The sequence below is a fragment of the Lycorma delicatula genome, chromosome 6 (genome assembly GCF_047948215.1).
Source record: "Lycorma delicatula isolate Av1 chromosome 6, ASM4794821v1, whole genome shotgun sequence".
NCBI lineage: Eukaryota > Metazoa > Arthropoda > Insecta > Hemiptera > Fulgoridae > Lycorma > Lycorma delicatula.
The window spans coordinates 81,913,290-81,929,410 of NC_134460.1; the positions used below are offsets into that span (position 1 = coordinate 81,913,290).

General features: G+C 31.4%; 1 protein-coding gene across 1 annotated transcript; it reads left to right on the top strand.

Annotated features, from left to right (window-relative positions):
* The first annotated feature begins 13,578 nt into the window (after positions 1-13,578).
* On the top strand, positions 13,579-14,677 carry LOC142325974 (3-oxoacyl-[acyl-carrier-protein] reductase FabG-like). Its single transcript, XM_075367969.1, has one exon. It carries the CDS (start codon positions 13,662-13,664, stop codon positions 14,430-14,432), a length of 771 nt encoding a protein of 256 aa, XP_075224084.1. The 5' UTR covers positions 13,579-13,661; the 3' UTR covers positions 14,433-14,677.
* The last annotated feature ends 1,444 nt before the right edge of the window (positions 14,678-16,121 follow it).

Consider the following 16,121-nt stretch of genomic DNA (forward strand, 5'->3'; position numbering starts at 1 on the left):
ATGTTAAAATTGTGTAACAAAAAAGTGTGGCCTGAAGATTGTCTTATGCATTTCAATCCCCAAAAAGCATGGTGTAGTATAGTGTCAAGGTCACAGGAACTTTTGATAATTTCATATTTGGTAAAGATACTTTTTAAAATTCTGAAGAGAAGACTAAGTAAATAATTATAAATGATTAAAGAAGAAAAAAATTAAATCAGGAAAAGAGCTCAAAGATGTGATGAGGCTAATGGATAATATTCCTTTACTTTCCTATAGGAAGATGTAAAGGAATATTTAAATGTTTATTGTAAGTATAGAAAAAGTATTTGACGGTTTTGTTTTTGTTTGTTATTTCATTGGTTGTGGTATAGCTTAGAATTTAAATACAGGGTGTCCCATATAAAACGCAACCCAACCATATATTGGTAGGTATTGAAATAATAAAAGGGCATGTGTAAATGTAAATGTACATTTAGAGTAAATGTAACTTTACATTTAGAGTAAATGTTGGAAGTAGCCGCCATCTTTTCTAATACAAGCTTCATTTCTTTTTACAGTGTTTCTTGTAACTTTTTTCAAAGTTTGTGGCTGGATATTTAATACAGCTTGTTCAATATTGACTTTCAAGTGTTCGTGGTTTGTTGCTGTAGGCTTTTTCTTTGAGGTAACCCCATAGAAAAAAATCCGCCGCAGTCAAATCTGGAGATCTTGGTGGCCACAAGCCTTGACCGATAACACAATTACCAAAGAATTCCTCAACGAAATCAGAAGTTGATCCTGCGTAGTGCGATGTTGCACTGTCATGTTGTAGGCAGCAGTGTCTGTCTTCCTCTTCCAAGAGGGCAATGAACTGAAATTAAATATCCCGATATCGTTCTGCATTAATGGTGTACTCGAAAAAAATAGGACCGATTATTTTCTTCCGCGATATCGCGCACCACACGCCCAACTTCTGCAGGTGTAATTGTTTTTTGTGATAAACGTGTGGATTTTCAGCACTGCAAATTTTACTGTTTTGGCTGTTTAAGTAGCCATCCAAATGAAATCGTGCTTCATCTGTGAAAAATAACGAATCCATAACATTAATTCCCTCACGCAGAAATCGATGGAACCATTTACAATATTGTAGCAGTTTTTCTTTGTCTGGCTCAAGAAGTCGATGAACCGTTTGAATGCGATAAGGTCGTAATTGTAATTGTTTGGTCGCCCGATGAACAGTTGATTTAGACAAATTAATTTCAGCTGACAAACGTCTGATCGATTTATTTGGCAAGGCGAGTAATCGGTCTTTGATTTCAGTGACTGTATCTGTATTCAACACTGACGCAGATCTTTTGTGTTCCTTGTTATTAACAGAACCAGTCTCTCTTAAATTTTGCAACTAACCTTAATACTGATGTTTTGTTAGGAGCTGGTTTATCTGGGTACTTATGGCGAAACAAATCTTGCACTGCAACCACTGATTTCGTACTGAAGTACGACTAAACAATGAAAACACGTTCATCTAGCGAAAACACCATCTTCTCTCTAGCAATACACTGAACGTTATGATTGCATTGTTGTTACTATCGGTAGTGTTCTTCTGCGTCGCCGCGATGTTCAGATGTTGGACGAGTCCATTTCAGTATCGAGTAGGGGAGTAAGCTTGACTTTTGAAATTTCATAGATGAGTGATTGATGGGTTGCGTTTTATATGAAACACTCTGTATTTTATTTCTACTCAGTTTTGTTCATTTGAGTAGGTTTTGTTTTGTTTTGTGTTTGTTAATAGTAAATTCTTACTCCGATGGAAATGTGTCATTTGTGGCATTTACATCGGTGGCATCCTGACAGAGGCCAAACTGTTAACTGAATGATGTTATTCAGTCTGTGTTTTCAGAAGATGACTTCCGGTGAAGCCCATCAGGGCTAGATATGAAGGGGGTGGCATGGCAACTGGAATCATCACATGGCAGGATCTTCCCCTTTGGGTCAAGATGTGTCAAATAAGGTAAATTAATTAAATTATTAGAAACCCAAGGAGTAAATTGAAAAAAAGTTATAAAGATAAAGAATGTAAAGTGAAGGTGAATGTTAGAAGTCTACAAAAGGTTGATGGGTTAGAAAATTTAAAGAGGGAAATTGGTAGTTTAAATGTAAATGTAGTAGGAATTAGTGAGGTTTGGTGGGAAGAGGAAAACGATTTCTGGTCAGGTAATTTCAGAATAATTAACCCAGTGTCAAATAAAGGGCAGGCAGTAGTACCCTCCTGCCCCTTCTTGTACATAATGAATAAGAAGATAGGAAAGAGAGTGGAGTATTTCAAAAAACTTGGCGATAGAATCATTGTAATCAGGATAAAATCAAAACCTAAGCAAACAACAATTAATGTCTATGTCTACAATTGCCCATGCTGATGATGAGGTAGAGTGTGCATACGAAGAAATTGACAAAGCAATTAAATGAATAAAAGAGGATGAAAATTTAATAATAGTTGGAGATAGGAATGCAAGCATTGGAAAAGGAAAGGAAGGAAATATTGTGGGTGAATACAGGCTGGGCAAAAGAAATGAAAGAGGGGGCCTACTTATTGAGTTTTGCACAGAGTATAATTTAGTAACTGCCAACATCCAGTTTAAAAAATCATAATAGAAGAAGATACACATGGAAAACGTCAGGAGGTAATGCAAGGTATCAGATAGATTATATCATGGTTAAGCAAAGATTTAGAAGTCAACTTCAAAGCATATCCAGGAGCAAACATTGATAACAACCATAATTTAGTAATAATAAAATGTAGATTGGGATTTAAAAACCTGAAAAAAAGGTGTCAGATGATTCGGTGGAATTTAGAGAAGCTGAGCAAGACGAGGTAAAAAAGATTTTTGAGGAGGATATCGCAAGAGGTCTGATTAAAAAAGATAAGGTAGAAAATATAGAAGAAGAATGGGGAGAATGTTATAAATGAAATTCTTAAATCAGCAGAAGCAAACTTAGGCAGAACAAAGAGAACTGATAGAAAACCTTTGATATAAGAGGATATATTGCAGCTGATGGATGCGCATAAAAAGTTATGCGCATCGACAATTAAGAAATACTATAAAGAGGAAATGCAAATTAGCAAAACAAGAGTGGATTAAAGAAAAGTGTTCAGAGTTGGAAAGAGAAATGATCAATGGTAAAATAGACGGAGCATACAGGAAAGTTAAGAACAATTTTGTGATACATAAGTTAAACTCTAATAATCTGTTAAATAAACATATTATGATGGAATATATTGAAAAGTTATACTGAGGAAATGAATTAGAAACTGGTGTTATAGAGGAAGTCGAAGAGGATGAAAAGAGAAATACAATACTGAGATCTGAATTTGATAGAGCATTAAATGATTTGAATGGCAGAAAGGCTTCTGGAATATATGGGATTACTGCACAATGCAGGTGAGGAAGCAATAGATTATACAAACTGGCGTCTAATATTTACAAAAAAGGGGAAATTCCGTCAGACTTCAAAAAGAGTGTTATTGTCATGATACCAAAGAAAGCAGGAGCAGACAAATATGACGAATTCAGAACAATTAACTTAACTACTCGTGCATCAAAAATTTTAACTAGAATTCTGTAGAGAAGAATTGAGAGGATGGTGGAAGAAGTGTTAAAAGACCAATTTGGTTTCAAGAAAAGTACAGGAACAAGGGAAGCAATTTTAATAGTAGAAGGAAGATTAAAGAAAATAAGCCAACATACATGGCATTTATAGACTTAGAAAAGGCATTTGATAACATAGACAAATAAAATGTTCAGCATTTTAACAAATTTAGGGTTCAATTATAGAGATAGAACAATTTGTAACATTTACATGTTCAAAGAGCATGCGAAAGAAGCAGTAATAAAAAAGAGAGTTGGACAAGGATGTTCCCTATCCCCGTTACTTTTTAATCTTTACATAGAACTAGCAGGTAATGATATTAAAGAACAGTTTAGATTCGGAGTAAGAGTGCAAGGTGAAAAAATAAAGATGCTACGATTTGCTGATGATATAGTTATTCTAGTGGAGAGTAAAAATGATTTAGAAGAAACAATGAATGGTACAGATGAAGTCCTACACAAGAACTACCACATGAAAATAAACAAGAACAAAATGAAAGTACTGAAATGTAGAAATAAAGTTGATGAACCACTGAATATAAAAATAGTACAAGAAAAGACTGTGGAGATAGAAGAATTTTGTTATTTTGGAAGTAGAATTACTAACAATGGATGAAGCTGAATGATATTAAATGCCAAATAGCACAGGTGAAACAAGCTTTCTGTCAGAAGTATAATTTGCTTACATCACAAATTTAATTTAAACATCAGGAAAACATTTTTGAAAGTATGTGTTTGGAGCATAGGAATATATGGAAGTAAAACTTGGACAATTGAAGTTCCTGAGAAGAAAAGATGAGAAGCTTTTGAAATTTGGTACTATAGGAGAATGTTACAAATCAGACAGGTGGATAAAGTGACAAATGAAGAGATGTTGCGGCAGATTGATAAAGAAAGAAGCATGTGGAAAAATCTAGCTAAAAGAATTGATAGACTTTTAGTCCACACCTTAAAGCATCCTGGAATAGTTGCTTTGATATTGGAGGGACAGGTAGATGGGAAAAATGGTGCAGGCACGCAACTTTTGGAATATGTAAAAAAAATTGTTAGGTGTGTAGGAAGTATACCGAAATGAAATGACTGGCACTAGATAGGAACTCTTGGAGAGTTTCATCAAACCAGTCAAATGATTGAAGACAAAAAACATTTACTTTCTGTAAAATCTATACCAATAGAAAGCCAAACAATATGCTCATAGATGATCAGATTGTAACAGCAATGCACTCTTGGTAGAGAATGAAAGTGGACCTAATGCAAGAAAAATGTCTATGGCTGGTAAACAAGCAATGAAGATGTATAGCAGAGCTGTTCTACCAAAGCACTTTTTCCTTTACTTACAGCCGTACATCTCGTACATTCTCCTCCACAAGGGCCTTGCAAATAACTGCTTGGCTATACTATGAGATAAGTTTGGAAGAATACAACATGCCTGTTGTATGTTTGTTTTAAATGATTTTGTTTCTCCTTATCAGTCTTCATCCAACTTTTACAGTTTGCATATGCTTGTTTTACTTTATTTTCATTAATTCTGTTGGTATAATTAAAATTTTCAATTTATAATAATAGTTCTTTTTAGACACAAATGTTACTTAAAATACCAACAGTTTGTCTAAAAATTGTCTGTTTATTTTGTGAAATCATTTGTTTCTCAGATAACATTTATCCAGAGAATTGTTGAACAGCTGTTTTAAGATAGTTGTGTGGAAAATGAAAACAAAGCCTGCATGGCTCTCACCGTAAACAGGAATGAAATTAAAAAATACATATTAATAATGGCAAGACAGTTGACTGACATCAGTATTGACCCCACTTACATTCAAGCTTTTGCTGTGTTAGACAATATGACAATATAGTTCAATACTAGATTGAAATGATCAAACTTACTTCTGCAAAAAAAAAAATTAAAGATCTTGAAGCAAGTAAAAAGTAAAGTTGTGATCTTGAAGCAAGTTGTATCAAGTAAAAATATAATTTTTTGGTTGTCTACTGTAGTGTATGTCTGAATTGTTTAGTAGAAATTTGTTGGGATTTTTTTTCTAAAAAATATACTTATGACCCATACTTATTGAGTTACCATAATTAATCTTAATAATTTATATTAAAAAAATTTAATTAAAGTCCCAATACTTTGAATTTATAGATTCCTTGTGAATCTATATTTCCTTTACTTACAGCCGTACATCTCGTACATTCTCCTCCACAAGGGCCTTGCAAATAACTGCTTGGCTATACTATGAGATAAGTTTGGAAGAATACAACATGCCTGTTGTATGTTTGTTTTAAATGATTTTGTTTCTCCTTATCAGTCTTCATCCAACTTTTACAGTTTGCATATGCTTGTTTTACTTTATTTTCATTAATTCTGTTGGTATAATTTTTTCTTTGAGGTAACCCCATAGAAAAAAATCCGCCGCAGTCAAATCTGGAGATCTTGGTGGCCACAAGCCTTGACCGATAACACAATTACCAAAGAATTCCTCAACGAAATCAGAAGTTGATCCTGCGTATCCTTTTTTTTTTTTTTTTTTTTTTTTTTTTTTTTTTGTTTAATTCAAGAATTAAATCTACCTGTACTAATAAAATATATTAGTAATTTTAAATGAATACACTGATCAACATAAGACTTGGAACTGAAAAGGGAGTAGGTGTTTTATATATTATTTTATATGCTGAATCTGAATATATATTGCTAAATAACCCTCCATATAATGTTTTTAAGTTACAACCCCTTAAAAATATTTATTTGTTCCATCATTCGTGGAACAAACATTCAATTAAGTTAATGCATCTGTATGTTTGCTTATTCACATCTGATTTATATTGTGATGCATGCTGTAGACCTATATTTGATACATAACAGTCAAATGATGTCAAGCTAGACAATGCCGGTGAGTCAAGTAAGAGTAATTCAACATTATGAAATTTTCTTCAGTCTGAGTTCAGCTCTTGGTATGACTAGCTGTGTTCTTTAGTTGCAGTAGTGGTTTTATCTTACACATATTTTAAAGATTGTCTCGTAAGTGATGCCCTAAATTTAGTGAAAGATTTTTATGACTGAACAACTTTTGGTATTATTTTATTGAACGTTAAGATTTGTTAAATTGTGTGTGTGTGCACGCGCTTCATGCTGTTTTATTGCACTCCATGGTAAAAGAATTTTATGAAGTATTTTAAGTAATTAAGTGTTTATAAATTAAAACTTAATTATTTTTATAATTAAGTATTTCAGTGTACTTTTATTCATTAAAACATTTTGAATTTTAAAATGAATAAAAATTGGTTGTGTAAAAATTCTCCAAATATTTTTTGTTACATTTGTGGAGAATTTACCACAAAAACCAGTATTGAATTTGCTGAAAACTACTTACAAACATTATTTTGACTGTCCCTTGGAGATCAAGATAAATCCTGGACTCCACATGTAGCATGTACCAAGTGCTATGTTAAACTAACCCAGTGGTTAAAACGAAAAAAGAGCATTTGTTTTTTGGCGTACTTATGATTTGGCGAGGTCTACTATTATGATGACTGCTATTTTTTCTTAATGAATGTTAGTGGTTTCAATTCAAACAGTATCGCATACCAAAATGTTCATTCAGCTATGAGACCAATACTTCATGGTGTTGATTTACAGATTCCAATTGCTCCAACTTCTTGGAAAGAAATTTCTGATTCCCAGAAGGCTCAACTGATGAATCCTCTACTTCAATAGTTATTAATTACATTCTAGAAGAATCAAATGCTGAACCTCACCTCATCACATAAGCAGAACTGAGCGACATAATTCATGACTTGTATTTGTCAAAACAACATGCAGAACTCCTAGTTTCACGTCCTAAAGAAAGGAATTTATTAAACAAGGATACTAAAATTTCAGTATTTAGAATTCTAAACGAAAATTTACTGAAATACTTTAGAAGAGATGGTTTAATTTGTTTTTTATTCCTGCTATGATGTCAGGAAGCTAATGTCTGGACTGAACATTGAATATGTTATTCATTATTGGCATTTTATTTATACTTATCAAAAAGAAGCTTAGGCAGTGTTGTTGCATAACTCGAATAACTTTTCTTCTACACTGGTAGCACATGCTGTAGGGATGAAAGAAAAAAAAAGTATGTCAAAAATTTTAAAAGCTATTTAGTATGATGAACACTCATGGCAAATCATTGCTATCTGAAAATGTTAGGGCTTCTTCTCGGACTTTTTTCTTTCTTTTTCTGTTTAGCCTCCGAAACCTCCATAAGGTATTATTTCAGAGGATGATATGTATGGAATGTAAATGAAATGTAGTCTTGAACAGTTCCGGGTCAACCATTCCTGAGATGTGAGTATTTGAAATCCAACCACTAAAGAACACCGGTGTCTAGTATTCAAATCCATATAAAAATAACTGCCTTTACTAGGATTTGAACCTTAGACATTCAACTTCAAAATCAGCTTTCTTCTTGTCTCCAGAGTGGCTGTACAAAATATGTGTTTCTTGTGTTTGTGGAATAGTCAGGCTGCAAATAAACACTATGCAGTTAATGAGTGGCCAGAAAGAAATCAGTTTACCCCAGAAAAGAAAGTGTTGTCAATATTTTTACCCTTGTTGAAGCAGATCGTATTATTTTACCATTTCTGCACATAAAACTACGCCTGATGAAGAATTCTGTAAAAGCTTCAGGTAAAGATGAAGATGGCTTTAAATATTTAGCTGAGGTTTTTCACAATTAAGTGAACCCAAATTAAAAGAGGGAACATTCATTGGACTATAAATAAGAAAATTAATTTGTGAAAATATATTTGACAGCAAACTGAATCCTATAAAACTAGCACCATGGAAGTCATTCAAAGATGTCATTAACGGTTTTCCTGGAAAAAAAAACTGCAAACCATGATTAGCTTATAAACGAACTCTTATTGAACTACAAACATTTAGTCTACAGAATGTCATTGAAAATTCATTTTTTACATTCTCATTTGGGCTTTTTTCCCTTAAACTTGGGTGACATCAGCAGCAAACAAGGAGAAAGGTTCCACCAAGATATATTGCAGATGGAACAACAAATCTATATAATGAGTGACTACTGCTGGTTGATAAAAAGAGAAGACTTCACTGAACACAAAAGGAAAATAAGAAAAAATAAATTACAGTAAACGTAAATGTCTACAAAATAAAGGTAGGAATTTTAATTGTGATTATTATTTTTGTATTCTAATATTTAAGAAGTTTCTCAATATTTTAAAGGGTCATAACTAGAAAAATCTGATTTCATTTTAAGATTCAGCGTAAAAAATATATTCTAGTTCACACATTTTTATCTCGGTTCCAAATTAGGTTTCTTTTTTTTGTTGACCTGTGATAGTCTTTTTAGGCCACTGGCTTGGATTAGTTGTAAGGTCTGAGTTGTTATGATTCCATTTCATTTTAATCAAAACTATCGTAATATTAGGTTTTTTTACAGACCTGTTATCAAGAAACAAACAATCAATCTATAATACAAATAAAAAAAGTTTAAAATAAGGTAAGTTAGATGAAATAGAGAATTCTATGCAACATTACAAATCAATATGCTGATTTGTTTTGATTTGAACAAAGTGCTGTAATAGTATTCTAATTAAGATTAAAATTGGTCCCAATAGAAGCAAAAACCCACTAACATAACTAAATTTTACCAAATGTTTCACCTCGTAGTATCTCCCAACTATAACAACACCAATCTGCTAAAAAATCTTTATTAAACCATACCTGTAAAACTGTTTTTTTGTTAAATGTAACAGATTTTTGTTTCTAATTTATTTAGATATTTCTCTTATAAGTAAATTTATGAAAATATTAGCCTAAATTTTCACCTGTACGAAAAGAAAAATAAAAAAAAAATTATTTAAAATATATATTATTATTTAGGTGAGTTTTAGCAAATTATTCCGAGCGGACTGCACCTTTACCTACTCCTACAAGTGATAGATGGTGGGTCATTATTGATATGGTTTTTACTTTTGAGCTATCTCAAATTAATAAGATACGTAATGTTACCCCTGATTTGGTATTCTGCTCAAGCTCCTCTCTTTGTCTGTTACCAGCCTGGATCCTGTTCTATTTGAGGAACCTGTTCACCCTGCGATCTACTGTAATGTGCTCCATAAACCACAGCCTAGTGTTTGGCATGCTGTGTCTGATTTTCTTTGTTGTGATATCGATAAGATTTTTAGCACACTGCATTATCAGCTTGGCCCTGTTGTGATCCATATACACAATGTTTTGGAATATTTTGATCACTTAATTGACATTTTTTGCTGCACTGTACTTAAATATACTCCTATGAAGAAAACCCAAAAAACCATAAACCTTGATTTCCTTGCTAGTTCTCTGCTGAACTTAGATATTTCTAAGTTCTGAAAAAATTCATTACCTGAAAAAAGTATTTAAATCTTTGTAGTGTGTTGCTGTGCCCTGTTTTCATTGTGAATTTGATTATTTACATTAATTTATTGTTGTCACTGATTGCATCTCATCCATGTTTTGTTGTGTATTATCTTATTATTATTACTGTTGCTTCATTCGAGTCATCAATTATCAAATGTCTTCCTTTTATTGTTTTGAAATATGGAAATCTATTGCTAATTTGTTACTGATAATAATATTAAGATTAAATTACTATTATTACCTTATAACATTATAGTCATTATAGATTTTTATAGGTCTATTGTCGTTACTAATTTCTGTTGGCATTTTATTAATAATGTGTTCTAAATAAGAAATTATTTCCGATTAACTTCCTTTACTTCGTACAATGTATAGGTCAAATAATTACCGTAAGGTAATAGGACAAATAAACCGAAATTTTTCGTTTTCAAATTTCAATGGAAATATCCATTTTGACTAGTTTCGGCGTGACGTCTGTACGTACGTACATATATATCTTGCATAACTGAAAAACGATTAGCCGTAGAATGTTGAAATTTTGGATTTAAAATTGTTGTAACAAACAGTTGTGCACCTCCCCTTTTGATTGCAATCAGTTGAACCAAAAGTGTCCAAAAAAGCCCAAAATCAAAAAAAATTTGAATTTTGGACTTTTTCTTAACTGCAGTAATAAGCCCTCATTGAGAGCTTTTCGATGATATACCATAATTTGTACTTATTTTCATTGATTCGAAAGTTACCGCCAAATAAAATTTTAATTAATGAAATATTTTTTCTTACAAGAGGAAGGCACATTGGTTCTAATCAGACTTCATCTCCTTTTTTTTATTTAAATACGTTGATGTATTAACCTCTGATTGTAAAAAAGCTTTTACGATAAATAATAATTCAATAATAACAATAAAAAAGAAAAAATATCAGAAGTTATTAATGAAATAAAATTTTATGTACTTCTGATTTAAAAAAAATCTGATGTGGACATCACATGACTTCCTTGTACACCTATTAAATTACATATACACATACTCAAATGAGCATGCTCTCTTTCTCTTCTTCAGCCATGTTTAGCGGTTCATGTCTCTTCATACTCCTGTTCGACTCAATTGATGCATACCTACTAAATATCTTCCATATGTTATCCATACGGAAAACATTGCCATTGAATTGCAAGGTAAATTCAGTGAATGGGCTATTACTAACAAAATAGGAGCAGTTTGTGACAATGCACTAGATTTAAAAGCTATTATTCGCAATTATCACCAACGCCATATTCCTTGCTTAGCGCAGACAATTAATTTAATTGCCCAAGCAGCCAAGCAGTATCAAAAATGAAAACAACTGTGTTAAAATTGAAGGCAATTGTTGAATTTTTTAAACAAAGTTCTCATGCTGCCTCCAAACTGCAAAACATGCAGCGACAAATGAATTTTAAAGAATTAAAATTAAAACAGTAAGTGCCGACACGATATAAATCACTCCTGCACATGTTTAATAGACTATTAGAAACAAAAGAACCACTAATTTCAACAATCGCTTTGGTGAATCCAATACTTAATAATATTGTTTTTTTTTATGAGTGGACAGTTATAGCTGAAATGTGCAAATTATTGAAAATGTTTGATGAGATAACTATTTTAATAAGTTCTCAAAAAACTGTCACTATTTCAAAAATTTGTTACTGGGGAGCGATAACAAGACATGTACTTATGATTAAATTTTCTACTCAAAATTCTGAAATCTTTAAGGTATGTAACAAGATAAACCAACCGCAACATAGATTTAAAGATGTTGAAAATAATAATATTTGGCTTGAAAGCATGCTATTAGAACCTCGTTTTAAAGATGAAGCATCTTACCCAAATGCTTACACAAAACTTTCACAGAAAGTTTGAGATATTCAGATCCAACAAGGCGATAGGTTTGAAACCGAACAAGAAATTATTGATCCCTGCATTTCAACTGCATGGGAAAATTTTGATAAAAAAGTAACACCAATTTTAACTGATTCAAACCCAACAGTAGCAGAAATTTTATAGCTAGATAAATATATAAATGAACTGCTCATCTCAAGAACACAAAATCCTCTTGGTGAAAAGAAAGGCGTTAATTTATCCAAGATTATTCAAAATAATGCCAACTACACTTTGCATTCCTGCAACCTCTGTTCCCTGAGAACTAATTTTTTCAAAAGCGGGACAGTTAATAACTAAAAGGCGAAATAGACTTACATTAAAGAATTTCAAGAAAAAAATTATATTTCTACATGTAAATGTATAAAATACTGTAAAGTTTATTTGAAAAGTATTAATTTTTTTTGTAATAATAGAATCAAAAATTTTTAAAAACAAAATGTTTTTGTGTGTCTGTAACTGTGTGCGTATTAGCAAAAACATCAAAGTAAATATAAATCATAACTATCTATGTGATAAAAAAAACAGACGGCATGAATGGCTCGCTCAATAATATGGTATGCTACAATCTATATTATTTTTAATTATTTATCTTGTCCTGTACAATTTGACATTGATGTCAGCTTAATTAATTTTGTCTTATATAATAATTATTCATTTTTTTCATTTATAACTTTAGAGAAATTAGTTTAAGATAAATTTTTTAGTTTCAAGTTATAAATACTTTTACCCACCACCAGGTTGGTCTAGTGGTGAACTCGTTTTCGCCAGCTGATTTCGAAGTCGAGAGTTCCAATGTTAAAGTCCCAGTAAAGACAATTACTTTTATACGGATTTAAATACTAGATCGTGGATACCGGTGTTCTTTGATGGTTGGGTTTCAATTAACCACACATCTCAGAAATGGTCGACTTGAGACGTAGAAGACTACACTCATATATATCACCCTCTGAAGTAATAACTGACGGTGCTTCCTGAGGTTAAACAAAGAAAAATATATATATATATAAATACTTTTAACGTGAAATTTAAAAAAAATTTATTTGGCACTCATTTCGCTGTAATTGGTGATAAAAAATGTGTTTTGGAGTTTACAGATCAAATTTAATTGTTTAAAATTAACTCAGTTAAACATCACAGTTTAAGAAATTATCTTATAATCAGCAGCAATAAATTTGCCGAATGTTCAATAATCAGTAGTGGTAATGTAAAAATGTATACATCACGTAATAATAACAAAAGCAAAGTAGAATTTGGTATAGTAGGGGGAACCCCACCACAAGCATAAGAAAAATTTCTATGAATCAAATCGAATCGTAACTGAGAAAGACTGGTTTCATGTCGCCTAACCAATTCATTGTTGATAATCGGTTTCTCCTGCAAACCGATTTTCGATTCTTTCGTTCAGTGTAAAGAATCTAATCGAAGGAACCATTCGTTCACAATTGTTCCTATTACTAATCCAGTTGAGGATTAGTGGGTGTCCATATAAGATTTTTTTTATTCAATTTTGGACTTATGTATATAAATATATACTGTATTTTTATGAAATGGCGTATTCCGTTAATAAATAATTTAAAATTGTATTATTAAAATAATAATATATATACTATTTTTAAAATTTATTCCTCTTTGCATTTACTTTGGGAATATACAGCGTGGCACGGTTAGTAAGTGATAAGGTTATGGTCTGGAAATTGTTTATGGTACTAGTCACATGATAAAAAAAAGATGAATTTTACTGGTAAGGTTGTTCTCATTACTGGTGCAAGTTCAGGAATAGGTGCTGCAACAGCAGTTTATTTTGCTTCATTAGGGGCAAAGTTATCGCTATGTGGTAGGAATGTAGAAAATTTAAATAAAGTGGCTGATAAGTGCGAATCGATTGGAAAAATGAAGCCGCTTACCGTAATTGCGGATATCACAAAAGAAGAGGATACAAAACGCATAATGGAATCAACTATTGCACACTATTCAACTTTAAATGTATTAATAAATAATGCAGGAATATTGGAAACTGGATCAATTGAAAATACATCTTTAGAACAATTTGATAGAATTTTTAATACTAATGTTCGATCTTTGTATCACTTAACGATGTTAGCCGTACCATTCCTCATAAAGACTGAAGGCGCAATTGTTAATGTATCTAGTGTGAATGGGTTGCGATCATTTCCTGGTTTACTAGCTTACAATATGTCAAAATCAGCTGTTGATCAGTTTACTAACTGCTTAGCTTTGGAATTAGCTTCAAAAAAAATTCGTGTTAATAGTGTTAACCCAGGAGTTATAATTACAGAGTTGCAAAAAAGAGGTGGGTTAGATGAAGACGCATATAATAAATTTTTGGATCGTTCCAATGAAACACATCCATTAGGTCGACCTGGAAATCCAGAAGAGGTTGCCCGCACAATTGCATTTTTAGCTAGTGATGATGCTAGTTTTATCACTGGTGTTAATTTACCAGTAGATGGTGGTCGTCATGCTACTTGTTTGCGTTAAGATTACTGTACTTAATTTCTACCATACTACAGATAGGCAATAAATAATTAATATTGGATAGTATTTAAATAAAGTGATACCTTAAATCATAAAATTTGATATAACCTATAATTATTAAACTTAATTGTGCAACCGTTTAAAATGTAAGCTGTGATTACTTGTTCAAGAACTAATTTTTATAAAAGTAACACTGAAGGTATTGTATTTTGTGGTAATTTAATATTAAATTTATATTTGTTTTTATATGTTGCTTTTACTGTTCATGCTACCTTTTAAATTCATCGGTAATGTACAGAAAAATTGTACTTTATTCTATGGTAAATTTTGTTTATTTTGGGCTGTATCCCCAATCTTTGAAATATTTCATTTTTACACATCTTATATAGTTTTTAAGTTAATTAGACAGTATTTCAGTGTAGTTGCCACTTAGAATTCTTATTATTCAGATGTTATTTGTTTAAATTTGTGCAAGTTTAAAAGCCATTATTAAATGCATTTTAATTATTAAAATAAGTAGTCAGAGAAATTCGTAAATAAAATATTAAATTTATGATAGTGTGAGTTATGTAGCCAGTTCTAGTTAATATTTGTAGCAGCAGTTTAATATAATAATCTAGTTGGTTTTACTTTAAAACAGTAAAGAATTACTATCCTCAGAAGCTTCCTGTAGTAATGAATTAAATTTTATAGTATACAAAACATTTTATTTGTCGTAGATACATCACAGACACTAAACTGCTAAAAATAACGTTTAAGTTAAAGTTATAAAGTTTAAGTTGTTGACATTATTTATCAGATTGCATAGCATGAGTCATTCTTTGATAATGGCTGTCAAAGACTAATATAATTTGAATCATCTGTGAATATAAAAAAACCTGCAGTTAATTGCATAAAAGTTCACAGTCCTTCCAGAGATAAATGGCAAGTAATAATGGATCTTTCATCAGGTTGGTCTAGTGGTGACCTCGTCATAAATCAGCTGATTTTAAAGTAGAGAGTTCGAAGAGTTCAAATCCTATTAAACACAATTACTTTTATACAGATTGGAATATTAGATCATGGACACCAGTGTTCTGTGGTGGGTGGGTTTCAATTAACCGCACATCTCATTAATGGTCGGCCTGAGACTGTACAAAATTACACTTTATTTACAAATATACATCTTTCTCTGAAATAATACCTTTCAGTTCCAGAGACTAAATTAAAAAAAAGTAATAATGAATGAAATTAGTAAAAAACCAAAATCTTTTACATCTTGGCAAAAGATATACAATCCATTATTACAAATTAGATGAAATTAATGAAAAAGCTTGGAAAGCTTAACAAAATTTCTTAGATTTTTGACTATGAAACATATGGAAGCCATGTTTCAGAAAAAAATGTTTCCTTGTGATGAGTCAAAACAATTATGCTAACATTGGAATGGCATTCAAACTGAAACATTTACAATGAAGGAAAAACTGTCATGAAATTTCTAATTATACAAACAAATCGAAAAATTATTTTATAATACCTTTATTTATTTTTTATAGAAGCTCTAGGGACTCAAAAAAATCACAGAAAAAATCATCATGCTCCAATACTAGTATTAAATGTAATGTAATATGATGCTATTAACAACCAGCAATGTATGATACCTTTAACAGTCTACTATAATTAGTCTAGTATTACAAGAAAACGAATTCATCA

Bases quoted from the DNA above. Each gene is read 5' to 3' on its own strand.
- LOC142325974 (XM_075367969.1), top strand. From the start codon at position 13,662: ATGAATTTTACTGGTAAGGTTGTTCTCATTACTGGTGCAAGTTCAGGA.